The following is a 27,562-nucleotide window of genomic DNA, read 5'->3' as shown; positions in this document are numbered from 1 at the left end:
TTGGAGGAAAAATGTTTCTCGTTCTGTCTTATGCCAGACAAGTATCTTACTTCTGTAATCGAACCAGTGAGATAAAGATGGATGCTAATCTGACAGTGTAGGCTGATATAAAGGCCACAAATGCCCTACCACATATGTGACTGTGGATTAATAGAATTCCAGTAATTTGCTTCAAAAGCCTAGAACACATGTGCCTCAGTATGTACTTATTAGGGGCATGAAGGCCCATTTCATCATTCATATTATTCCCTTACCAATTCCAGCATTTTTTGAGGCATTGCTCAGAGCGAGTCAGGATCGCGAGCTCCCACAGCTTCCCTTAGCAGATGATTTTATGATCTTACACTCAGATTTACCCCATCTGCAGGACATACAGGGTTTATGTATGTTGTAAGTGTTTGAGGTGCTGAATTTATAGCTTACCAAAAGCCCTTCTGCCCTTTTAGACAAATGGGAGAAAAATCCAAAGCAGCCTTCAGCAAATCTTTGGCAGCTGGATTTGCATTTCACAAGCATATTCAAGCTCCAAAGGAGGAAGGAGGTTTCACTTAGTCCCTCGTGCTGAATGTAACTTGGCTTTCCTAGGCCTCTGCAGTGAACAAAATGATCTGGAGAAATTGCTTCCCAGAATTAAGAACTTAATTGTTAGCTTGGTATGAACAAAATGATTGTTGTGCTTTCTCCTTCCCATAGGATGTATACCATATCTGCACACAGAGACTCGATGGTGATGAACGAAACCCAGCTGGAAGTATGAAGGTCCATTTCATATACAGCAAATGAAAACCTGATGATAAAAATCATACCGTCTCAAGTTCCTCTTTCTGTAAATAAATTAAAACATGATGACAGTTTTATTTTACTCCCTAGTCCTATGTACAATGTAGTTCTTTGCATCCAGACCAAAATAGTGTGATTAGAGCTGAGCAAATATTTTAAGTACTCAGAGGAAGAAGAAACAGAGAAGAGTCATTTGTATAAAAAAATTTTATTCACTTCAGATTTTTTTTTTTTTTTTGTTAGCACTAGGAGATGTGATAGTTTTGACGTTATTTTCCCTCATGGAAAAGGTAGTATTCACAAAGGCCAGTTTTAGATTGCTAAAGCTAATCTCCCCAGATTCCTGCTGCAGTCACTGGAGAACTGGAGCATGAGAGAAAGGACTCCTTGGAAGACAAATCTGAGTTGGCCCTTCACTTATCAGGGGTCTGAATCACCCACTGGAGAAATATTAGCCCACTCTCTCCAACTCATGTGGCTACAAGCTATCTTAAAACCGCTTTGACTTCAGTCCTTCAATATTCAGAAACATTTTGCTTTCAGTCAAGGCCAGCTCAGAAGCTCCACACTCACGCACTGCAAATGGTCTGCATCTGTGAATGAGAGGGGAAAGGTCTCTTCCTGAAATGCTAGTTTCATTTAAACATTTTGGAATCATGAATGACTTCGTAATAAAAAACCAGAACCTTAATGAAGTCAGCCCCATATAAGCCAAACTGAGCAAACCAATAGTTTGCACATCTTTTTACCATTCCCTGGTCAAAATTAAAATGAAATATGATGGCAACAAGCATACAGGTTTGAATTCTTTGAATGGTAACTGGCTTTTTGCAGCTTGTATTTTACTTTTCACCCTTCTTTATGAGATCACTATGTAATATAAAATGACAAATACTTCAATTCTAAGCATGAAACCAGACTCAAAACTAGTGAATTAATGGGAAAGATTACAGCACAGTAACAGAGAATTCTTTCTCAAATGCAGTTGTACCTAATTTTTAAGCACTAAGTGCTGGAAGGGTAAGCATTAGGAACGATTTAAGGAGAACAACAGTCCAACTAAAATGAAGCTTGTAAGTTCCTAATACACTCAATAGGAAAACAACGTGCCTTGAAAAGACCTGCAAAGTAAGGCAGCCAAAATAGTTGCATTGGATCTGAGCCATAATTATTCCCTTTTTTTTTTCCTTTTTTTTTAGATTTACCTTAAGGTTGAGGCATTGCTACAGACCAAAAATTAGCCGTCCAGTATAAGCAGACTTTTAATGTTTAAAGTAATGGTTTTGATGTTTGTGCATAATTTCTTTGGGAAGAATATGATACTATAAAAAGTAAGTTAATTGCAAATCAAAGAGTCTCCCACACAGCTTTGTGTTGACTGTTCAATTAAAAAAAAGACAGTTATAAGGGTTCAATTCTTCTTCTGAATTGTTCCTTTAAGGAAAGAAAGCAGTTATGAAAGAGTTTCAAATGTTTTCCTGTTTAACATTTAATGGTGCTTGTTATCATATTGTTATTTCACAATTGTGTTTAACATTTATTCCCTGCTATACTGAACTGAACTTCTTTTGTAGGTGATCTGCAGTGATGTTAATCTTGCTTTATACAATAATGTCTTAAAGGTTTAAAGTAATATGATGTTTGTTGGAGTGTCCCAGCACTCCCATTCTGCAGTACAAACAGTTACTATTTTCTCAAATGATATTCAGACAACATAGCAGAAGTTTAATTTTTTTTAATATCTTAAGCTGAGTAGAAGAAAGTTTTGTTTCCTTCTCCGCAATAATTTAGCAAAAGAAGTTTAAATAAATACTAGGAGAACGCACATAGGTAGAATGAGTTGCCATGTTACCTATACAATGTTTTGTGCTGTTTTTTTCCCAAGAAGTTGAGTTCTTTCACTTCCACAGATCTTTCATTATAAGTCGACTTTATTTCTTGACTATCGTTGCAAGTTGCACCCAAGACTTCATCCAGAGCACAAGACATCCTTTACAGTATTTCCAGATTTGGTTATGAAGCCATTAACAATCTTCCCTCCCTGTTCCTGCAGCTTTTATTCTTTTCTTCATACAGGCAAACTTTGGCTGGTATCTATAGATGTTTATCATAACTAAAGTCTGATGTAAGGCACATGTGCTGTGGCCCTATAAATGCAGATTATTTGGAGCAGAGCTGCTGGTAAGATTGTAGGAATTAGCCACTAGTCTGGCCAGATTTTAGGGTAGATCAATTCACAGTTTGTGCATGAACGCTTCCTGCAGTTTCAACTGGGGAGACTTTTCTCTTTAGTTTTTTTTAATTATGTACTTTCTTTGGAATTGCTGCTGGATCATCCTAGAAATGGATACATACTGGTGGTAGGGCTGAATGGTATATTCTTAAAGACTGTAAAATATTTTTGGATGCCATTATAGGGGATGTATTAGATACATGTGTTATCTAAATAGTTCAGAAGTTTAGTAAACTCCAAATATGTACTTCCAGAATCATGAAAATCACATTTCATATGATTTGTTTTTTATTTAGGGCCATAATTACATTTGTTTGAAGACACAGTTTTACCACTACTGAATGGTATCTTGCTCTGTAAGAGACAATAGGACACCAATTTAAGCAGGAGTTAAAGCAGGAGTTTGAGACATATTTATATTGAGCATGTGTTCAAGTGAAAGGTGTTTTCCTGAATCAAGCAAGATGTAAACATTCAAGCATGCAGAACTGTAATGTAAAAGCAGAATCTGAACCTAAGAGCTCATGGAGCTCGTTCAATTTAATGATAACAGAGAATGGATGTACCTTCTTTGTCTACCTGTATAAAGCAGATCATACAATTACTTTCTGCCCTGCTTGGGATCACAGTGGTAGAGGAATAAGGAGGCTTATTATGGATTCAAATTTTTCAAGGTCAACTTTGAATTGAATTGATGGCTGTAGCCTGATGGTTCAAAAGGTAATTGTTTGCCATTGATGCCCAGGACAGAGTTTTATCCTCTCCATGTGCTAGGACTGATAATTGATCATTATATAAAACTGAGCCACGTAACCTTGGTCTGAGGTCATCAAAAGACTGAATCTCTCATTTTCTGTTCCAGAAAACTTCTCGTTGTTTGGTGAGATTCAAACTTACATTGTTTTGCGATCTGAGCTTAGTCAAAACACCAACATGGCTATGAAGGAAGACTTCTTTATTGCATTTTCAATATTTCATCCTCTTTGTTATATTAAGAAAGTTCCTCATTTATGTATTAACATTAAACCAAATGTTTTTTCAATGAAAATAGTGTAATCAAGAATAATAGCTATACATGAGAACCTTTTGGTATGTGCACATTTAGACTGAGCTGCTCAGAAGCAAAATGCTATCTGCATTCACTGTCAGTGCCTTGAGGGAAATAATTGACACAGGTTAAGACTCCATTTATATAATGAGCTGACCTGGACAGTAAGATTGCCGCAGTGAGACTAAGCCACGACTCTGCGTTTCAAGGTCATAGATAGTGAAATTATGCAGAGAGCATGTGGATATGGAAACTTTTGGTCATTTTCAGTCATAGATGGAGAATGCCTATAAACCTTCTCCTACAGACTTGGAAATCTGTTGACAAGTAGAACTATCAAGATTTACAATGCTTGAAGAGACACTTGAGATAGGGGAATTAAGCAAAGTTTTATGACAGAAAAAGGTGAAAAAAGTAAAGCACTAAAAATGAAAGTTATGGTCTTGAGCTTTCAGAAGAGAGTAGAGAGCATTTGTCCATGCAGGTGAATGCATCTGTAGCAAAATTTATTTCTACACCTGTAATAATAATGAAAAAAACCCCAACTCAACAAGTCATTTGTTAAAAATATTTATGGCCTACAGAGCAAGATTGCAGCCAGCAGAAGATTTTTGGCTTTGTGGCATCCAAAGGGAAAGAGGAAATTGATGTGTCTTCATATGAAGAGAGTTTGATTAGTGAATTGACAGACACAATGCTAGGGAATCAGATTCTTTGGTGGAACTTTTCTCTTGGCTGACTGTGTATGGACAATGTCTTTTGGAGGATGTCCCACTTCCAGTGTGCGGGGTGATCTTGGTCATGAGAATAAATCTTAATTGTTTTTAACTGACCAGGCACTTCATTCTTGTGTAATCCTATATTATTCATTTTATGATTGTACTTCTACCTCTTCTTCCCACAAGGGAACTTTCAGACACATCAATCTGCATCCCTCAGGAAAGCTGCTTTGACATCTTTTTGGTTACATTTCCCAGCTCAGGCTGTTCCCAGGTGATACTTGCTGGGGGTAAGCAGTTCTTAACAAATAACATACACTGCAACATCCATTTTTCTCCCTCCCTTCTCCCAAGACAGATAGATGTTTCATTGGTTTCCTCCACATCTGCATCTTTCCAAGTTTCACGCGTCTGCAGTTCTAGAGCCCCAAGGAAGAACATTTACCCACGTGAAACTAGAATTTCTGGAGAGCTGTTGCTGAGCAATGAAGGGAAGAGTCCTTTATTGTCATCACTATATTTACATTCTTGAGCCATTGTGCATCCCATACTGACCTTTCTTTTATTTACATGCTTTGCTTTTCAGGTTGACTTGTATTGCCCTTTACCTGGCACACAGTGCATATGGTGATAGGGCTGTTTTTGTAATTGCCCATGATAATCTTCGGTTCCTGAGTCTTGGACCTATAGGTCAGAACAAAATCCTTTGAAATACAAGACTTAGCTACATATTTCATGCTTCCATTACTTCTGAACTTAAAGGATTCTTCACTGACTATGTATAATGAGCTTCTATCCATCACTGACCATATTTTTGTGTCACAAGTAGTTAGGGAAGAAAACCCTAGAAAATTGCCATGTAATTTGTTAAAGATCTATTCTAAGAGAGGCATTCAGTATCATATCAAGTAACTGCAACATCTGGATGGTAGATACTAATAAAGAGCAAAGGTTTAGTAGGATCCTTGAGTCAGTAAGACAGACCATTGGTCTGTAATTTGGACGTAGCACCTAAGGGGAATTTTGGGAGTAGATCTCTTAACCGTTCTGTAAAATGACAAAGAAATTTGTGAAATATCAAGTAAACATTGTCCTGACCAAAGCTTGACTGTTGCACAGAACATATTTTGGTCATAGATGCTGAATATGGTGTGTGGTATGGTATATGTTTTAAATGATGAATAATGTTTATATTGCAGTAAACGTAATCTTACAGTAGTGAAAATAGAAAACATTTAGAAAATAGGTATGTGTAGAAAACAGATATGAAAAAAGGTGTGAAGGTTGTTTCAGTTTGTAAAAGGGGCTACACAGAGGTGTAGCATCTTAAAATCAGAGGCTAGTGTGAAAGTCTTGCTCTTTCTACATCAGTCTTGCAAAACATAAAAAGAGGATCTTACTCTAAGGTTTTGCATTCATGGAAGCAATCTGCAACACCTTAAAGTCTTCCTCTCAAGCATCAGAACATACTTGATCCTGAATTACAAGCCATTATCTTAGATTCATCAGTGTGTAGAGAACTTGTCTCTCTGTCTGCAGTCCTGGTCCCCAAAGCTAAGGAAAGCTTTAGGGAAAAATGTAACAGGGAATTAAAAAAAAAGATCATGTATAAGCAATAGGAGCTAAAAGGAGAGGATGGCAGGGTTAAGCTAAGTCGCCTAGAAGAGAAAAGGTCTGAGAGTAAATTAAATCAGCCTATAAATAGCTTTAAGGCAATAATAATGTAAATGAAGAAAGGGAATTATTCACAGTCTCAGAAGGTGATAGAATGAAAAATCAAAGCTGGAAGCTAAGGCAGGAAAAGCTGAGATGGGGCTTCTAGAGGAACAATCAGGCTTTGGGAGAGATCTCCAGGGGAGAAATTAAGGCATGATTTACTAGAAATTCAAGAACAGATTAGCTAATCCACTAGCAGAATTTATTTACAACACAAAATACATCTACATGGCCATTTTTAGTCCTGATACCTGATTTTATGAATGTTTTCCTAATTTAAGGGGTAACATCTCACCTTAGGACCTATCTGTACTGCTGGAGAAATGAGTGCTGACCTTGCTGTACTGACAGCTAGATTGTATACACTGAAACCGGCTTCAAAAGACCTGTCATTCAGTGAAACTTCACTTCTCATCAAGTGGTTTCAAAACCCAGAGTTGGTGCAATGCAGTGGCATGCATAGATGCCAAGTTAAACTTTGCTATGAAAGAAGTAGCTTTGCTTTCTCAGTTATTAGATGAGCTTTTCAGGGAGGTATCGTTCTGCAACACTTGCAGTGCGAGCTGAAATAAAGTGCTGTATTTTCTGCCATAGACAATTTCTTGGAATAAAATATTTTCAGTTATGCTATCGAGCTTTTGAGAGTATGATAATAAATCTGGAATCTCTAAGTGATTAAATTAAAATATACCAAATAACCACATGGGAAATTACATGAGAAAATTACCTTTAGAAAAACATTTATTAGTGGTTTGTGATCTACATTTTCATTCTTAGGAATTATATTTCTAACAGAGTTAAATTTACAAAGATATCAGTAGGCTTTTAGTGATACTGACCCAAAAATAACCGAAATATGAATGTAATCTCAAAGCTTAGGTGTATTCATTGTATAGAAAGATATTCCTACTACTGAAGATGTGTCCTTATAAAGCAATTATTTCAAGTGTAATTTTTAGTGTATGCGCTATATTTATAATTTCAGTTTGTTGGCAGTAGAATTGTATTCACATTTAATGTCCTGATACTGGTCTATGCTTTGTATTGTAAAGCAAGAAATCACAGGCACATATGAACTAGCTTTTTCCTCTATTTAGAGGATCAGATTCCTTCCTGCTGGAAATAGGTACACACCTCCTTTGAAGTCCTTGGTCTATGTCTATTTACAGTTTCTACTGTAAAAAAAAGAATCTTGTGTTTACTATTTATCTTGCATATTTTCCAGAACGGCAACCTTACCAGCCTTGGTGGAGTTGCAGCTGGTTTACAACGCCTACAATAGATGATCTGGGTCCATGGGGAAGAGGGAAAGTAGGTAGGGGCTGGGCTTCTCTCTCAATTACAGATGAGGTAAATCGGGAGTAACCCCGCTGAAGTCAGGGGCCTGGCCACGGTCTGAAACTGTGATAGAAATAAAAGGAAACAATGTCTTTTCAGCTGTATTGGAGCACGCTGGACCCAAGAAATGTCAGACATACTGACTGCTTTCTAAGGGCTCATTCTCCAGCTCTGACTTCAAAAACTCGACCTTGAGCTAAGAGGGTCCCTCTTGCTGAGGGGAGGTACTCATTGCAGCAAGGGTTTAACGTGGACAGTAGCATGAAGGCGAGGAAGGCTGAAGGCCACTTTGTTCCTGTCGCTGAGTGATTTCAGCTTCCTCCCATGTTCTGCTTCTGTCTGTTCTTTTAAAAATGCACTTATCCTTCTCCATGGCCTGCTGGACCATGCAGCTAAGTGTTAGTGATAGCATGTTGGTGTTGCAAGCAACATTCAAAGCTGTATACAGCTGTCAGAAATTAATACAGACCTTTCTAGAACATTTATTGCTGGATCTTTTTGGTATAATGGAGATCATGGAAGATCTGAGCATGATTATTAACAAACTGCAGAGGTCAGAGCAGTGGGAGAGTTCATAAACTCTTACAGTCTTGTAACTCACTGTCCCGAATTCAATTGTTAGTGTCCATAAATGTTTCCAACACATTGTGTGTCAGTGCAACGTCCTGGAACTGCAATCAACAATGTAAGAGAAAATTTATGGAGTGAACCTGTAAATAACTGTGTAAGTTCTCAAGCAGTGTTGCTGAGTTAATATGTTGTTAATATATAACGCTGTGTTATGAAGCAGTGCAGAACCTAGCTTACTGGCTGCACTTAACACCAGGGAACACTTCGCTGTCACTGTATTGGAACAACAAATCGGTTATTTTCCTTTTTCTCTGCCCTTTTTTATTCCTCTAAACACACCGCCAGATGGACAGCATCACGGGCAGACTTTATTTTCTGCACTTTGTTATCTGAATGTGCTTTCAAATAAAGCAAGAGAATGGATCAATGCTGTTAGCTGTTGTTTTGTCTCTAGGTTTTGATTACAACGTTGTATGATTTCTCATCCAGGCTGCTCTTGGTGCCATTTAAGTGCAAGCCATAACCTGCATGTTTCTGCAGTCCAATGCTTTGCCGTGACTTGAGTGGCTGCAGAAAGAGGGTGAGGCCCATTTCAGTGTAATGAGAAGCACCCAAAGCAAAAGGTTAAGTTATTTGTCTGCCACCCTAATTAAAAGGATTCTTTAAATAAAAAATGAAATACTTTCTCCACCTCTTTTTCCCTCTGCCTCCATGACCTCAAAAGACAGCCAGCAGCTTTGGCTGAGGGATCCTACAAATTAAGCTTCAGGAGGTACCGTGGTTTGGGCATCCTGCTTAGTGGAGTGCTACCTGGGCAGGGTTTTCATGTGCTCTTCCCTGAGAAGACAAGGAAAAGGGATGCTCTCATTCTTAGTAGTAGCTTTACCCTGTTCTTTGAGACAACTGAGGGGAGCTGAAAACTAGGGGGAGTGGGCAGTCTTCCTTTTTCTGTTCATCTGATGGGAGATGCACTGTGGAAAACCTTGCTGGGCAGTGCTCATAGCAGGGAAAGTGATGCAGGCAGGGTGAGGCGGCATAGAGCTCGGAGCTTTTCCTCCCAGACTCATCCTCTCCCCTTCAGCGGTAATCTGTCCATGAATCTGGCCAGCCAAGGCTCAGAAACTGCAGATCACACCAGTGAAAAGCTGAATGCTGGGTGGCATTGACTGGACATGGCAGTATTTCAGATCTCATTTTGCTCTGTCCCCAAAACGAGTTCAGCTACAGTCCAAAACGCAATAGGGGGAGCTGTAAATGTAGGGATCGAGCTGGAAAATGAGTGCCAAGCTGCCCCCTGTTCTCCTGGCACGCCACGTCTGCATTGTACACCCACAGCTCTGCCTCAGAGGAAACGGTGGCAGAAGGAAAGATCTGGCGAAGGGCAGAAAAACCGCGTTGCAAGACATGAACCAGCTTCTGTACAATGACAGGTTAAATGGACTCGCCTTGGAAGAGGGGGAAGTCTGATAGGATACAGCAGGGATCACAGATAGCAAAGAAATGATGAAAGGAACAGATTGACACTCTTCTCATGGCACGGAAGCTGGAAGGCACCAAATGAGATGTCCCAGTGTAAAACAGCAGGCTTGAGGCAAAGGGAAGGATGTGCAGTGTCCTGGCGGAGTGTTGGGAAACAGGGGGTGCACTCATCCTGCAGCAGAATTCCAGCCGCTGGCCGGTTGCGCAGAGGGGCTCCATCAGCCTACAAAGGCAAAGGTATGAAGTGACTTTATTGTAGGAGCCACGGGAGCTCTTCCCGGCAACGCACTGGCCCCACAGGGGTGACATGAAGCATGTTACTTGGAAAAACATTCAAAGATGCTTGAACTGACTTGCTTTAATGGCCTTGGAGAGGGGTGCTCCTCCCAACATCCTGTGGGTCCAGCGAAAGCAAGTGCTGCACTTTGATTTCACTGATGCAGGTTTAGATCCAACAACAGGTATTTCAAGGCACTGAAGAAAGTGTTTTTCTTTGAAGGTCGTGCTTATAAATGGCATTAAAGTAGTTCTCTGAGTGAATCAGGGATTATTTCTGTTAGCTTTCCTCAAAGCCAAAATAAAAGAACAGATTATTTTTTCCCCTTTATTTCATAGCCGTTACTCTGATACACTGAAAAAGAAACAACAGGTTTTGTAAAAAACAATTATGAGCAAGAAATTTATTTTTAGATCAGTAGGTAAACTGTAAGATCAGAGAAAACACTATAACAGATGCACTCTCCATGGAGATTTGGAGATTAGCGAGGAGCTTTCTGCTTATGGTAAGCTTTTTCTGTAGTGGGAGCTCAAAATAAAAGAAGAATTTAATCAGAATTTAAAAAAAAAAGAGGTTCTGGTGCATGTAAAACTTACATGTGGATGTTAAAACAACCAGGCTTGCAGCTAGCAATCAAACAGGGGTTTGCATCTCAGTATAGAATATTGATTTCGCTGTTGTACTAAACTAAGGCTTGCTCTTTACCCAAGTTTCATTTTCAGGAATAAAATACTGTGAACTATGAGCACTTCTCTGAGGTGGTGCTGGAGCACCGCTAGGTCTCACGGAGTCAGTGTTTTGGGCCAGCCCTGGGATTTTTGAACGCTTTCCACATGAGCACCCTCCCTGCTTGGCAGGAGCTGCTGTCCCGTGGGGTGCAGGGCTGTGGTGCGTGGGAATCCCGTCAGGCCAGAAACAGGCTCATAAAATTGTTGCATAACAAGAAAACAAGTTTGTGGAACTGATCTTTTAGTTTTACTTACATTTCCCCAGGGGTTCAGCAAGTAGAAAGGATGGTGGAGTGGTGAAGGCAAATCATCTTTTAGGTGCTTAATGTTTAAAAAAGGTGGATATTCACCTTACAGAAGGCAGTCTCCTTGTAGGATATTTCAGGGTGGTCACCACAATTAAAGTTTTTTTAAGATCCCCCCCCCCATTCCTTCTCTTTACTTTTACCTGTGGAATATAACAACAAAATCAGAAAGGGGATGAATCAATTGGACAATGTTTGAAGTGGGTCGCTCAGTGATCTCATTCCTCTGGAGTATTATTTTTTTTTAATTTGACGCTTCTGATTTTGATTTTGTGCTGATAGATAGGGAGAACTTTTGATTCTAGCTATGCTGGCTATAAATAACTTTTCAGAATTCCTTTCTTAAAATATTTGGAAGTATGCCACTGTGTTTCCACTTGTCTTTATGTTTTGTGGAAAATTGAGTGCATAACTTTTCCACTTGGAATGGTGCATACTTGATTTTAAATGAATATTGTAAAAGCATGTAAAGCAAATGACACATATTTGCCTCTGTGAAGGAAAGCTGTGATGGACCTAAAAGCTACATACATCCAGTGGGAGTCACATGTCAGGCTTTAGTAAAATTCTGCTTTGCCTAAATGCCTCACCTATATAACAAGTGTAATAATGATGATTTTCCCATTTTCTGTTACAGCCTTTAAAAGCTTTTCTTTAGATCCAGAACAGCAAGCAGTGTAGGGTGCACAGAGCAAGTGGATGATAAAGGTTCAAGTGTCTCTTTCCTCCCATTGGGAAAAGGGTTTTTAATCAGGGTCTTCTGTATTTCAAAGACTCCTGACCACATGCCTGTACAGTCAGTTTCTCTCTTTTTCTCTGGCCCAATTACTATTTAATTGTTTAGCCAAAGTGAGTTGCCCTTCTGAAGAGACTGAGAAGTAGAAATTGAGACTCACATCCATATCTTTCCAAGAAATGTTCTTACTTTCTCCTCATCGATCTAAAGATGACCTTCATGCAACAAGGATTCTTGTCCAAGGAATTAGACTGTAACCTTGAAAGAACGACCCCAAAGACACATGCAAACTTTTTTGGCATGGATTGGATGTGACTTTCAGTTTCTACTTCTCTGAATGTTATCTTCACTGAATTCACTCAGTGAGCAGTATCTTAAACTATGACATCAGTCTTTGCTAGAATTATTTCCTAGGACAATGTCTTCATTTCCATGGTGAAAGAAAAGTCTTTTAGCACAGGATTCATTCATTGAAATAGAGATGAATCTTGCAATACTTTGAATTTATCCTGCAATGTTTCTGTGGGGTTTGAAATCCCTTACAGGAGTGCCTGGAAAGATGTTTAGGTGTTTGTATGAATCAATAGCCACAGGATGCAGTTTTGTGCCTATCTCAGGAACTAACATGAATTGCTGCTATATGAAGAAAATCAGAAGAAAAAAAAAAAGAACAGTGGGGAAAGAAGAAAATGACACTCTAGCTGAAAGCAGTTTGCTGCTCTGGATCACTCATGCAATTAGGTAGATCTTGGGATAATGGAAAAATTAAAAGTTTTCTTTTTGAAATCTTATTGATGCTTAGGTAAAGGAAATGGAATAAAGTATAAAAGCATCATGAATGATGCAAAGATAAAAACTGTCAACTTTAAATAAGATAGGGTTTGAAGCTGAATCTTTGAAGTTTTCTATTCCTGTTCCAGTCTCATCTAATGCATAGTCTTTCAGAAGGTGCAAAATATGCCCTGGATTTTAGTCATATAGAGTTTTGCAAAGAAATTGGCTAGCATTAATGCTCTAATGCATCACTGAAAATAGAGTAAGAAAATGACGGTGTCAGCTTCCATGGTATGTTGCAGTGGAGTCAAGGCTTAAAAGAGTGAAATACAATTGCTTATCCACTGGTCATGTCAAGCTCTCCTTCCTCATGGTCTACCCTTGGGGCACTGGTGCATGTGCAGGACCTGCATACTCGCCACCCACCTCTTTTCTACTGATACACCACTCCTGTGGAACTACGTGAACGCAGAAATCTCAGAGCACAGAACATATGATTACAAGCGTAATACCAAACATACTTTGACTGAACTCTGCTGAGCAGACATGGGAGTATATACCAAGCTGGCTTTATATCTGTTTTGTGCTTCCCTTGTCCAAAGTTTGAAAGGTGGGACACCTTCATGGCCATGCTAACTCTTCCATGGTCGCGATGACTCTCAAAGGCAGGCAACAAAATTATCTGCAGCATGCTAATGTACTGGTTACACTCCAACACCCTCTTTTTTTTTTTTTTTGTTGGCTGCCATTGCCTCTGTCTCATGAGGAAGATACTTTTATTCCAAAGGTTTCTCTCACTTTCAGTGTCAGTTTGACTTCTGTGGCTAGATTGGGCAATAGTCCATTTGCTATGCTATAAGGTCTGTGTAGTTTTTAATCACTCATTCCTCTACCATCTGTACAGAGACAGAGTTAGGACAAAAAAACCAACCACCAACAAAAAACCAAACAAACAACCAAAACAGGGATGCTGCTGGGATTAATATCAAAAAGTGCTGTAGGGCACTAAGGCAAGGTATAGCCTAATGAAAGTCATGTTGAGTACCGTAAACCTCACCCACTTCTGGTGCCATAGCTGCTCCCAGAGCTTTTGCTTTGAGATCTGAAAGAACAGAAGCAAGAAATCAGCCTGCAGTGCTATTTACAGAAAAGCTTTATCTCACCAAGGAATGACAGCAAGAGAAAGTTTGTCACCTGAGTGGCTGTATCGAAAGAGACATCGTCAAGTAACAGATTTGTTGTGGGCATATAGGGACTTACATTAGGCACTGTCAAAGCTCTGCTGGGAATATATCCTCAGCCTGCCATATTTATTACTGCTAACATCAGCAACAGGGATGCTTTCAGGGATGCATTAAGCTCGGTTATTTGAAACAGGGATACACCATTCTGTGGAAATACAATGGGCATGTAACTGGGGTTAAGCTTTTGAAGAAAAAGGGCTTAGCAGACAGCTGACAAATTATTCGGATTTGGCCTGGGGAGTGCCTTCACAGAGGGTCCATTGAGATAAGAAGAGAAGCCATAAATTCTTGTAGTCAAACATGGCCTTTGCAGAAGGTTTTGCTTTGTTCTTCTCTAGCTCCACTTTCATTTTCCCCTTCTCTGGAAAATTCTCCCGGTCCTCATTTGTCACAATGTTTCATTCATTTTCTTATTCTCTGTGCAGACACAAGCCAGGATAAACATTTTTATTACATTATAGTCTCATTTTTGAAATGTTGCTGTCAACCTGCCTTTTGTAGAATAGCTTATATGTTTTGCTTAAATATTGCAAGCCTGTGTGTGTCAGTAAGTAACATTTTTTTGGCTTGGGTAAATGCTGAAAGATATAACAATGTGGAAAAATGCTTCAGACAAACAAGAAGTGACAGAGGCTATCTTATGAAGAGCTGTTTATTAGGAATTCAATCTTGAAGGCTTCCAAAAAGAAAAAAAAAAAAAGAAAGGTATAATTCATCTTCAAAGAGATCAGTTTATTATATTTGCTTACCTCCATGTAAACCTCCTTTGCTTGTTAAAGGATGACAACTGGCTGAAAAGGAAGCAGTGGGGAAGGTAGGGAAGGACAGCTTATTTTTCTGTTTTCATGGTCCAAACAAGCCTAGTGCTCCTTCAAGGTCAAGTTCAACAGAAGGTAGGAGAGCGTGACATCTCCAATAGATTTGTATTAATAAAAGGGGTATACTTGGCAAAGCAGTGTTGCTGGAAGAGAAAAATACAGACTTGCAAGCCTATGAAAACACTTAAGAAAAGTGCCAGAGGAAAATCTCTTTGCCAATCACAAAGAGATTTCTTTCCTCCTCTGCTGTTAATAGGGACCATGTGTGTGCCAGATGCAAAGGAAGCGTCAATAAACTTACAAGCATACTCCAGTGAAGACTGTGTTCATACAGGTAGATTGATACTCAAGGTACTGCCACCTAGATGGCATCAAAAGCTGAGTTGAAATGCCTACATTTAATGTGAGTGTAATTACTAACATTACCCCCTTTAGGATGCCAGACCTATTACTGTTAGAAATCTGGGGTAAAATCCAAACGAAGTGACGTCGGTTCCCAGTAGATGTTTTCAAAGTTTCCCTGAACGTGCCACTTCTGCTCTCAGAGCTTTTGCTGCACACACAAGCGGAGATGCTTTCGTGTGCAGCAAAGGCAGAGTCAGTCTCTAATGCCTTTTGGGGCTGTGTATCTGCTTCTTCCAGAGCCGGATCCGCTATTGATAAAGGAGATGGTAGGCACATGCCTTGGGGACAGCCAACCTGCACCAGCAAGTCTGACCTGCCTCCTCCTGGTGTGGGGAGCCACCAAGACACAGCAGCAGGTTAAGCAATGGCAGCTGGCTGCTTGCTTTAATGTTGCCACCCTACACCTAGGTGTAGCAATCAGCGGCTTTCTCAGCAGCAGCTGTGTGGGTTTTCTTCCTCCATACCAGAGTAAAGTCACTGTAGCTACTGTGCCCAATTACTGAGTCTGGCAGATGTTTCAGAGGAGACTGGGTTTGCAGTATATAAATAGAGAACAGAAACAATAAATAAATAAATAAATAAATAAATAAATAAATAAATAAATAAATAAATAAATAAATGTTAGAAAACAGGATAATCTGGACTGAATGATTCTTATGGGTCCCTTCCAACCTGAAATATTCTATGATTCTATGAAAATATGATTTAGCCATATATACAAATTGCAAGCTGGTATATAGGAACAATGGGGTGATGCACAATAGTGGTGATATGGAAGAGGCCAAAGGCAGATGGTCTGATTGTGGTCTTCACCTTAACCTAATGAGCTTCTGCAGATGTGATGCTGAAGGACAGATGGAGACAGCTGACTGTCTCTTGGAGGGCAACTGACTGCAGTTGACACAAAGGGAGACGGATTTTGCACGTGAGATTTACCAAAAAGCAGTTTCTCATTTTGAGCTCAGTCTTTCTAAGCCACTCAGTCTTTTTCATTTTGTTTTGATCCATTAGTCATGTCAGAACAACAGAAGGACAAATCAAATAGTCCATTGGGTTCTTTGAGTCTTTTCCTTCAGCCCTTGGGCAAGAAAAGCCACATGTTTTTTTCTGCAAGCAGTATGAGCAAGTGAGAATACAGCTGTGTTGTGCAGTGGTTGGTGTAAACTGGGGAGGTGACAGGGCACTGCATACCAGGCTGAAAGCATACCAACCTGGTGTTGCACCTGGGGGAGCAGGAGTCCTCATGGCATCGACTCCTCTGTGCTTTATATTCAGCATATAAAATTCCAGACGTATGCAAATGCCCTGTGTGGGGGAACTTTTAGATGTGGAAAGCCTGGTTTTGCTATAAGGCATCAAGAAGGGAAATACACCTTTGAAATGCTTTTAGCTAGGAGTAATAATGGGAAAGCCTAAAGGTTTCAGAAACTGGGGCTATAATTAGGAGCACAAGAGGTTTGCTGCCTTTTCCTGTAACTCAGTGTTTCAAGAAAATAATAATTAAAAAAAATCTGGAAAGTAGTTAGGCAGGAAAAGTCTCTTCAAAACCAACAACAATAAAACTAATGATACAAATAGAGCAAAGTAATTAGCTGGAAAATCCAAATGCATACAGATCAGACCAGCTGAATGGAATATAACCTAGCATACAGCAGGAGTTAGATAAAGACATTCCTAAGGCCATACACATTATTTTAGAGAGATGGGGAGGCAGAGAATTTACCACAAAGCTTAAGAGAAGACAAGGGAATAGCATTTTTCAAAAAGTGGGAGTGATTATTTCCATAGGGCAACTTTTCCTCTGCCTGTAGCAAATTTAACAAACTAAAAGGAAAATAACAAAATGCAAATACTTGGACCACATTTTTCATGATGTATGATGTCTGGTTCCTCAAACAGAAGTGTTGATGGATGGAGACTGTTCAAAATGAGGTTTTTTTCCAATTGTTTTCTGTCAGAGTTTAATAAATCTTCATTGTTCATCACCACTTCTTTTGTGCAAATGACAAGTTCTTGAAATTAACTTTTTGGTGTGACTATCCAACTACTATGTTCATAGAGCATTCAGCTCCAGTTTTAATGATGCAGCAATTGCAAATGTGTGGTTTGTCTAGAATGTCAGATTGCTCTAAGTATTTATTTTCAGTAATTCCCCTTCTCACAAAGGATTTAAGTTTTTGGTCTGAAGGTACTTGGTCCTGGAAAGCAACAACTGATCACAGTGTCCAAGCCTGCCTAACTTATGACCTTCTTCCAATTATCTTGGTGGAAACCTCTATGTGTAAGACATGAAGAATAGGAATTTTTTGTTGGTTTCTTGAATTTATAGCCGGTAATATTCAAGATGACTTCTAGCCAACAGTTTGAATATGAATGCTTTACCTAATAAGAATTATAATAACTGAGATAATCCTACCTGTATAACTGTGTGATGTTGTAGCTGACCCAGTAGTTTGACTGCTTTGCATGATAGGATAGTCAGGCAATTTAGGGGAAAGATGTTTGTCAGCTCTGAGATAAAAGTAGATAATATCTGGAATATGGCAATGCTGGCTTGGATGGAATAATGCTTTAGGGCTGAATCAAAACCCTTTGGTTTTGGTGCGGTTTGCATAGACTATTTGTAAAACCTTCTGAAATCAGCCCAATTTCTAATGCCAGACACTGATTGCATTGTCAGAGGAAGGTGAACGGTTTTCATCTGCAACCCTGAATTCCAGGCAATATGTACTTTTCAACCTACATATTTAGCAATAAAAAGGAAGACAGCGTCTGACTAAATTATGCTTTTAGTAAGAACATGGAAAGGCCAACTAAAAAGAAAAAAAGAAAGAAAATAAAAGAACTAATTCTTTCAAGTTGCTAAACATACTTTATTTCCTTTTCCTTTGTGTTGATGGTATTCCCTTTAGAAATTCCCAAAGGGCATGTGACTTGAAGACACACACTCTACTTTTTTGTTGCAAGCTGATACATGGGATACACCCAGACTGACCCAGGGATGGGATAAAAGAAAATTTTCCATACCGTCACCCTTAATCCTGGCTCTTTAAAAGGTAGCACTGTTGACAATGTGCCAAATGTGGCACATAATGAATCCACATAATGAATCTTATGAATCACAGTCATTGTTCCTCTGGGCTAAAGGCACAGTACGAAGGTTATTGTATATATTAACCACTTCAGTGATTCAGGTCTTAATTGTTAAGAAAAAGACTTGAATGGTCACTTGGATGCGTGTCTTTTCATGTATATATATGTGTGAAAGACCTTACTGATCCTTTGAGCATTAAAGATGCTATACGCATGGCAGATCCAGCTCTCTCCCTAGGAAAGCCAGCGAGAACTTACCGACCTCAATAAAAGCAAAGAGGAGCATAGGAGAACCTTACCATGGGCATCTCCAAAGCTGATTCAGTTGAAAATGAAGAAATAGTTGCTTGTGAATTAACTTCCACTGATGGGTTATTAGGTTTCTCTCCTCAGGTGATTGTGCCATGAAGGAGATGACTTCTCTGTTCTTTTGAGCTCTGTCTTCCTCACCATGAGGCCTATATGCTCGTGGTCATCTGCAAGAGATCTCAGAACATTCCAGTTCTGAGAAGCACTTTGTGTACAGCATCAGAAGAGAGTATAGAAAATATTTGTGATAACATGGCATTAATTTCTCTATTTCTTATCATTTAGATATTACTTGTTGGATTTATCATGGTTTGTTGTTACAAATTAGCTGACCTTGATGTTTATTGAAACTGTAATCTCAAAAATATGGTAGAGATTTCATGACTTTTTCTAGATGAGTAGTTGGTCACATACACGGAATATTCAAGAAAACTGCAGTGTGGGATTATGTTCTTTTCCTTCTTTTTAGTTTTTCCTAAAATAGAAACCAACACTTATAAATGCCTTTGAGTTTTGTTTGGGTTTTTTTTTTTCCTTTTAATATCTATTAATTTTTTTTCATGGGAAATAAAAATAGAAAAAGCCTTACCTAATAATGTAAAAATTGCTTCCTATTCCCCACAAGGGTTTGTTAGTGCTGATATATACTTTATATATGTATATAACATTACATATCTGGCCTTGTGAATAATCACAAAAGAAAAGGAAGGAAAATTACTGACTTCTGGCATACAATGCCCATTTTTTGGAGCAGAAAAACTCCATCTGTACTAGAAATAAATAGTGTCAGGGTCCACTCTCTGGTGCAGAAGTCAACTGGCACAATCTGGACAGATCTATAGTATTAAGATTTAAAATCATAAGATTGTAGACTAATTCAGCTTGGAAGAGAAAGATGACCTGTGGAGGTCAAGTAATCCAAACCCCTTCTTGAAGAGGGATATCTTCAAGGTCACTTAGGTTTCAGAAGGCAGTTCAATGTCCATCTGAGTCTGTGTGTCTCCAAAGACACAATTCCTTGACTTCTCTGAGCAATCTGTTTCAATATTTGACTACCCTTATGGTGAAACATTTTTCTCCTTGTATCTCATTGAAATTTACCTTGTAGCACTTTGTGCCCATTGTCACTTGTCCTTTCATTTTGCAGCTCTGAGAATACTCTGGCTTTATCTTTATTCCTTAACCCCAAATAGACTGTGGAAGAAGTCACATCTGTCGTGTCCCTTTCTTTCCAATAGTCTGAATAAACCCCACTCCCACAGCCTATCTGTGTATGTCATCTATGTCTCCAGCCTTCTGGCCATCTTAGTGACCCTCAGCTGGAATTTCTCCAGTTTGACTATGTCCTTGTTGTACTGGGGAGGGATGTAACAAGGACACCATGGTGTAAAATTTGGGCCAAAGCCACGCCAAAGATTGCTCTAACAGGTTATTAGTTTAGTCAACCAAATTCTGGTGGATAGTCCTGGTCCTGGCACTAGTAGCATGATACAGGGCAGAAGAGACCAAAAAGGCAATGGGTATAGCAGGACTGTTACTGTAATAAAGACTCCCTCAATGAGAAGTGTTTTTTATCGGGCAGAGTAGCCATTTGTCAGACAGCTAGTATCACACAGCTTTTGTGTCATATTATTTACAGCTTTATCCACAGTTTTCCAGATTGTGTTCACTACAGAAAGGCAAGGAGCTCAGAGTGAGAAGTGGTCAAGCATCGCCATCTCTGCTCCACAGAAAGTACTTTGTACATAAACTTAAATTTTTTAATGAAATGTCAAGGTTTTGAACTATGTTAAGAACAGACAATTCAAAGAAGAATACATTTTGGAAATTTTGTCCTAAAGAGGTAGTTTAGATGCATTACATTTTCAGCCTTCATTGTGGTTAGAAGCCTGAACCCATCTTATATACCCCACAGTGCACAGCAACGTAACTCTCGTCATCAATGAGAGAATCAAATGGTTCAGGCAATGGGCTCTACTACTACAGAAAGTAAAAAAAAATTTTTTCAATCAATCAGAATTTGGAACATTGCAATGTCAGCAAGTTTGATCCCAGGTTGTAAAAGGTATGTGCAGATTTTTCAGGTGAACAGAAAACTTCTGAAATTTAGCTTGGGGGTGATTTATATGAAAAAACAATAAGTAAATAATAACCATATAGCTCTGGTTTATCATCTGTGCAGCTCTACATATTGGGCCACAAGGAAAATGTTATGTTAGTGAATCAAAAGCCCAACAATCAAGTAAGAAGGTTTGTCTTCAGGGAAAAAAAAAAAAAAGATGGAATAAAATGAAAATTTGCTACATAGATAAACAATAGAAAAAAAGAAATGAAGGTATTAAGATTTCTTCTTCTTGATATGGAGGCATTTTCAAGGTGGAATCATAGGTAAGCATACTCCCAGGGGACAGAGTGGCGTTTTCTGTCCTGAACTCTTCTTTTTGTAAACACTTAGCATAAAATACTGTTGGCTGATTTATCAGTCACCTTCACACTTCACTACTTCAGAATGCTTTGTTTGTGCTTAACAAATGCAAAGAGCTCTCTGCTGTTTGGGCTGCCTGTTTTAAATGTAAATATGAAGACATATGTTTGCTTTTGGATTTGACCTTTCTTGGTAGCTTCTGCAGCTGATGAATCTAAAATGATGAGAGGATTTCTTCCCGGCTGATATTTCTGCTAAAACTTTGGCTAATTGTAAAACATGAAGGAAAACAGGAGCTGGCTGTAAAATTGCTGCACTCAATAACCTCAGTATTGGCCATTGACGTCAAAACAGGATGATCAATTCCTGGAACAAAACTTTAAAGACCCACTAGAGAAGGATGTGAATTTTTAAGAGAGTAGAAAGCTATTTCCTACTAACTCAGGACTATTCTACTATATATACCAGGAGGAGAATGCCTATCCTGATTAGAAATTCATATTTATACATAAAGTAGAGAAAGAAAATGTGGATTTTAGGATCATTTGGAGATCCCAGAGAGTTTAGTCATCACAGGAAAGCTGTGCTGAGCAATCTCATTGAAGCAGTTTTTCATTTGTAACCTTTATTACTGAAGACAGTGTGATTTGGTACACTAAAAACAAATGCTTTCAGTCAGTTTTTCCCTACATTTGCTAATACTTACACTAATAAATGCAGAATGCATTTTTATTACTTGGTATGAGCAGAGTATCTCATTTTTGAAGAGTGTGCATTTCAGAGAGTATCTCAGCTGGCAAGGGGAGTCTGAGCAGTGGCTGTGTTCCTCTGGTTAGCCCCTCAGCTTTACGTCCACCCCAGGTAAGTAAAGATGAAGCAGGATTGTAACCATTGCAAAATCCTTCCTTGCTTACCATGGTGCAAAGTGACCGACTTAAAAAACTGCAAATGATTAAAACTTGACCCTGTCTGGATGCTTTCCCCCCCAGTTAAATAGATGAGATGGGATTCAGTTCATTTGACTTAGGGACCAACTTAGGGGGTTCATCACACCTAACTTTGCAGGGGGAACTCATCTCCACATTCAGAACGATGCCTGGGTGTCTACATGTATGGAGCTACACCAGAGATGAACTTCACTTTAGAGTAGCCACATCAGTCATGGCACAGCAGCCTAAGAAGAGAATTCATCCCACCCTTTGAAGACTTCTCCTGTTCTCCACAGACAGGAGTCTTCTGGTTACAGTCGCTATAGAGATCCCAGTAAAAATTCTCACCTTTATTTCCAATCTCCAGACAAAAAATAATCAAAGAAAATTGATTTTTTTTTTTGCAAAATGTTGTTCTGTTTGAGGTGAAAGCAAAGGCAAGAACATGAAACAGGGAAGTAGGAAATATTGAGGCCTAAGTAATATAAAAAATGGTTTAAATAATGCTCATTTTCTAACATCTCACATTTTAGGACTGCTGTCATTATCTTGTAGGTATCAGTTTAGAAAGGATGTCGGAAAACTGATTTTTAACATCGCAGCTGTTATAAACTGGCCCAGAAAATGTTATGACTGCTGCTCAGTTATGCTTTCAAAGAGATGAGGGATAGTAGGCTTTCCAAAGTGGGGTTAATGGACTATTTGTGGCTTCAAAGAGCTACCTTTTGCATGAGGGTGATCCTGTGTCTTTCAAAGATGAAGCAAACAACATCGTAGAGGAAGGGAAAGTGAAACAAAAAATAGACAATGGGATTAAACTTTCTCTGAAAGGACAAAACTGTGCGTGTTAAAGACATCTGAAATATATAGGTGCTCTCTGAAAATTACATTTCTGCATTTCTGTCTCAGGAACAGCATGAGAATATTCCATACCCATAAAAAGGGAAGGAAGGAATAGGATTTTTTTTTTCTTCTTCTTCTTTTTTTTTTTAAATTAAAATGATCCTACTGAAAGAGGCTGAATTTCTGGTATGGGTTGTTAATGCTGGAGCATTAGATCTGCTTATAAGAGGAGACATGATAAGAGCATGCATAGCAATGAATGATTTAGGGGTTGCAAAAAAGAAATCTACAGCACAAGGCTAATGAGATTGTCAATGAAATCAAGTAGTGGTAAATTTTACACTCTGCAATAGGATTTTTTTTTTTTTCAGATGATTTATGGCCAGTGGAACTTGTCCTCTCAGCAATACTATGTGGATCACAGTGACCTTCGAAGCAAGAGAAATTCCAATAAATAAGAACAAAAAAGGCCTTCATTAGGGGTTTTGAATCTTATCTTCCAGACAGTTAATTTCTGGTTAGATAATAAGAGAACAGAAGAGATTTTATTGTGGAGATAATTCACTACACTTCCATCTACTCTGGTTTTGGTGTTCTTTATTTTTGGTGAGTTTTTTATGCCACTTGCTTCTCAGCAGGACACACTAACCTGGAGTGAGCAGTCTTATGCTGTGGATGGGCAGCTCTGGAGCCTGCCTTAATGAATGTAACCCAGGACTGGTGCTGAAGTGCTCCAAAGTGTTCCTTTGCCTGTGGGTAAATTGCTCAGGGTGTTCAGACTCTCAGCAGGAATCAGATCTATTTTCTCATCATTTTGCCCCTTCCATACTTTCCAAATTTCTAACAGACTTTCTGTTTCTAAAAGAATAATAGCCCTTGAGATCTAATTTTAAATTCACAGAAACACAGAATGGTCAGGATTGGAAGGGATCTAGGGAGATCATCTAGTCCAACCCCCTGCTAAAGGCAGGTTCACCGAGGGTGCATCCAGGCGGGTTTTGACCGTCTCCAGAGAAAGAGACGCCACAGCCTCTCTGGGCAGCCTGTTCCAGAGCTCTGTCACCCTCAGAGGAAAGAAGTTCTTCCTCACATTCAGGTGGAGCTGCCTGTGCTGCAATCTGTGCCCATTGCCCTTGTCCTGTCACTGGGCACCACTGGAAAGAGCCTGGCCCCGTTCCTTTGACAAGATATTTGTAGGCATTGAGAAGGTCCCCTCTAGTCTTCTCCAAGTTGAACAGGCCCAGCTCTCTCAGCCTTTCTTCACCAGGGAGATGCTCCAGTCCCCTCATCATCTCTGCAGCCCTCTACAGGCCCCTCTCCAGCAGTTCCCTGCCTCTCATGAACTGGGAGGCCAGCACTGGACACAGTACTCCAGACCCAGCCTCACCAGGGCAGAGCAGAGGGGGAGGACATCTTCCCTCAACCTGCTGGCCACGCTCCTCCTCATGACCCCCACTGGCCTTGCTGGCCACCAGGGCACACTGCTGGCCCATGGGCAACTTGCTGCCCACCAGCACTCCCAGGTCCTTCCCTGCAGAGCTGCCCCCCAGCAGGTCAGCCCCAGGCTGTGCTGGTGCGTGGGGCTGTCCCTCCCCAGGGGCAGGACCCTGCACGTGCCTTTGCTGAACTCCATGAGGTCCCTCCCCACCAGCTCTCCAGCCTGCCCAGGTCTGGCTGAAGGGCAGCGCAGCCTCTGGGGAATCAGCCGCTGCTCCCAGTCTGGTATCACCAGCGACCTTGCTGAGGGCACCCTCTGTCCCTCCATCCCGGGCACTGATGGATAAGTTGAAGAGGACCCGACCCATCACTGACCCCCGGGGAGCCCCGCTGGCTACCGGCCTCCAGCCAGCCTGTGCCGCTGGTCACAGCCCGCTGAGCTCTGCCATCAGCCAGTTCCCAGCCCGCCTCACTGCCCACCCATCAACCCCCCACTGCCTGCGCCTGCCCATGGGGGTGTCAGGGGAGACAGTGCCAAAAGCCTTGCTGAGGTCAAGGGAGACAACATCCCCCGCTCTCCCCTTGTCTACCCAGCCAGACATTCCAGCACAGAAGGCTATCGGGTTGGTCAGGCATGGTTTCCCCTTGGTGAATCCATGCTGACTGCTCCTGATAACCTCCTTTTCCTCCACATGCTCAGAGATGACCTCCAGGATGAGCTGTTCCATCACCTTGCCAGGGATGGAGGTGAGGCTGACTGGCCCATAGTTTCCTGGGTCCTCCTGCTTGGCCTTTTTGAAGGCTGAGGTGACACTGGCTTTCCTCCAGTCCTCAGGCACCCTGCTGTTCTCCATAACCTTTCAAAGCTGATTCAGAGGGACTTAGCAATAACATCTGCCAGCTCCCTCAGCACTCACAGGTGCATCCCATTGAGGCCCATGGATGTGTGGGTGGCAAGTTTGTCTAAATGGTCTCTAACCTGATCCTCCTCCACCAAGGGAAGGTCTTTCTTTCTCCAGACATCTTCTCTTGCCTCCAGGTCTGGGATTCCTGAGGGCCGACCGTAGCAGTAAAGACTGAAGCAAAGGGGACATTCAGTAACTCCTCATTCTCTGTATCCTTTGTCACCAGGGCACTCACCTCATTCAGAAACAGGCCCACATGTTCCTTAGTCATCCTTTTGCTACTGATGTACTCGAAGAATCTCTTCTTGTTGTCCTTGGCCTCTGTCACCAGATGAAATTCCAAATGGACCGTAGCCTTCCTTGTTGAATCCCTGCATATTATGACAACATCTCTATATTCCTCCCAAGTGGCCAGTCCCTTTTCCCACATCTTGTAAATTTCCTTCTTCTGTTCGAGTTTTGTCAGAAATTTTTTGCTCATCCATGCAAGTCTCCTGTTGCCTTTGCTTGATTTCTTACACATAGGGATGCATTGATATTGAACTTCAGGGAAGTGATGCTTGAATATTAGCCAGCTCTCTTGACCCCGTTACCATCTAAAGCTCTAATCTGTGTGATCTGTTGTATATCCAGGAGTAACGGCCAGCCTGTGGTGCTTGTTGTAACATAATAGCACACTCAGTACCACGTTAAAGATTATTGACATCATAAATTGTAGTGGTGAATTCAAAATTACTATTGCCCATTGTATCAAACCTCCCTAAGGCATTTTGTATGCTTTTACTTAGTGGGGCTTCATGTTTTAAAATGGATACAATGTTGGGTAAGCATATTAGTGATCCAATTATAATGCAGAAATTGAATACATTACTGTTGGTAAAGAAATCCTGGGGACAGATTTTGCTCGGACTTAAAAAGATGTCAGATGGATTTACAATGTTGTTCTTTCACCTGTTGTAGTCAAAGGGCCAACTTGTGATTGGTACTGCACTGTTTATGGAATGGCATTAATCCATACACCCATTGTGCTAAATGTTGTACTTATCCAGAACAAAGCCTTCTCAAGGTGCTGATGGTCTGGACATGAGGACAAGGGAAAAGAGCTTGATATAGGCAGGTTGGGAGTAGGTGGATGAGGTTAAGTAAGGGCTAGAAAGTGGTACCCAGTTGTTCAGCATGAAAGGCCTGTGTTTCCGCACAGCAACACTCCATTTAATAATAAATCTTTTTCATGGGGACCATACCAGGAATGGTTTCCCAAGTAGAGACAGTGTGGTAGTTTTTCAGGCTTCTGGGATGTTCTGCAGAGTCATTCCAAAGGATGTCAAGAGCCCAGAAGAAAACTGCTGATAGATAGCAGCAGGTCAAGACTGTGTCTCAAAGCCAAAAAAGGACGTTGCAACAATTAAGAGCCTGGGTCTGGTTTTCGTTGAATGGACAGGGAAATGATATTGCATCATGGAGATGGATGCTAACAGATCTAGACAAGAACTGTTTATCAGGTACCATGTAAAAGTGGCATCTGAATTTGTGTTCATAACTAAAAGGATCAGGAGGTGGAAACTATCTTCTCTGTGGAAACCTTACACTTGTAGAAATTGTAAGGGTGTACACAGGAACACTTACCATATATGGATTCATTTTATTATATTCTTATATTTTCCCTGGCCACTTTTTCAGACAGAGTATGTGGTTAGATGCAACTTTGTTGTAGGCCCATTCAGCAACCTCATGTTCTTCTGTCTTTGGCAAGAACAAACACAAATGTAAGGAAGTAGCTTTTGCCTTAGACAAGACAGTTTTGATAGTGTAGATTGAGCTTTTTTGATTTCCATGGCATTTGAGAGAAGATAATATGTTGATTTAGGCCTGTTTTAATGCAACTTACAGGAAAGAGTTGACTTCATTTAGTAGCTGGACACACAAGTATTTTCTGGTTCATGAGTGAAAAGAGTCCCTGGAGGGGAGCCAGGGAAGCTCTCTTTAGGCTTTTTTTCAGTTGAGCATTTACATCTTAGCGAGGTACTGCACAGTGAATGACCTTACTTCCGTACAGTGAAGGCAGATGATATTTTCTTATAGATTTTGATCAATGTGATGGGAAAACTTTAATGTTTCTTACCTTATGGGTGCAATGTCTTTGAGGAGGAATGGCAAGACAATTGAAGATTTTTCATGTTCAAATGGAGGAAAAATCTGAGCCCAGAATTTCTGAGTTGAGGGAAAAGGGAGAAACTGAGAGTTAAAAATACCATTATCCTTCTGTGCATGTTTCATGTCTCAGCAGGTTAGAAATCTGCTATTCAATTCTATGTAACCTTTCACGTGCAGCTAATGTACCTCTCTGAAGTGGCCAAGAAGATGTGAAAAGAAAACCAATGTATGCTTATCCTGTATTTCTAACTGATCATGTCTGCTGGAATCAAGGTCCAATTTTACCAATACTGGGGC

At 40.2% G+C, this 27,562-nt stretch overlaps 1 protein-coding gene across 1 annotated transcript in view; it reads left to right on the top strand.

The window, feature by feature from the left end:
* Window positions 1-8,777, top strand: part of OPN5 (opsin 5) — a 38,509-nt gene extending 29,732 nt beyond the window's left edge. Inside the window, exon 8 of the mRNA XM_005239189.3 lies at window positions 694-8,777. Within this exon, the coding sequence (XP_005239246.2) occupies window positions 694-757 (64 nt within the window). The 3' untranslated portion in view covers window positions 758-8,777. The remainder of the gene's footprint in view (window positions 1-693) is intronic.
* The last annotated feature ends 18,785 nt before the right edge of the window (window positions 8,778-27,562 follow it).

The sequence above is a fragment of the Falco peregrinus genome, chromosome 7 (assembly GCF_023634155.1).
Source record: "Falco peregrinus isolate bFalPer1 chromosome 7, bFalPer1.pri, whole genome shotgun sequence".
In the NCBI taxonomy this organism is placed as follows: Eukaryota; Metazoa; Chordata; class Aves; order Falconiformes; family Falconidae; genus Falco; species Falco peregrinus.
Note: the sequence above shows the minus strand (reverse complement) of the source record. Positions and strands in the feature narration are given on the sequence as shown.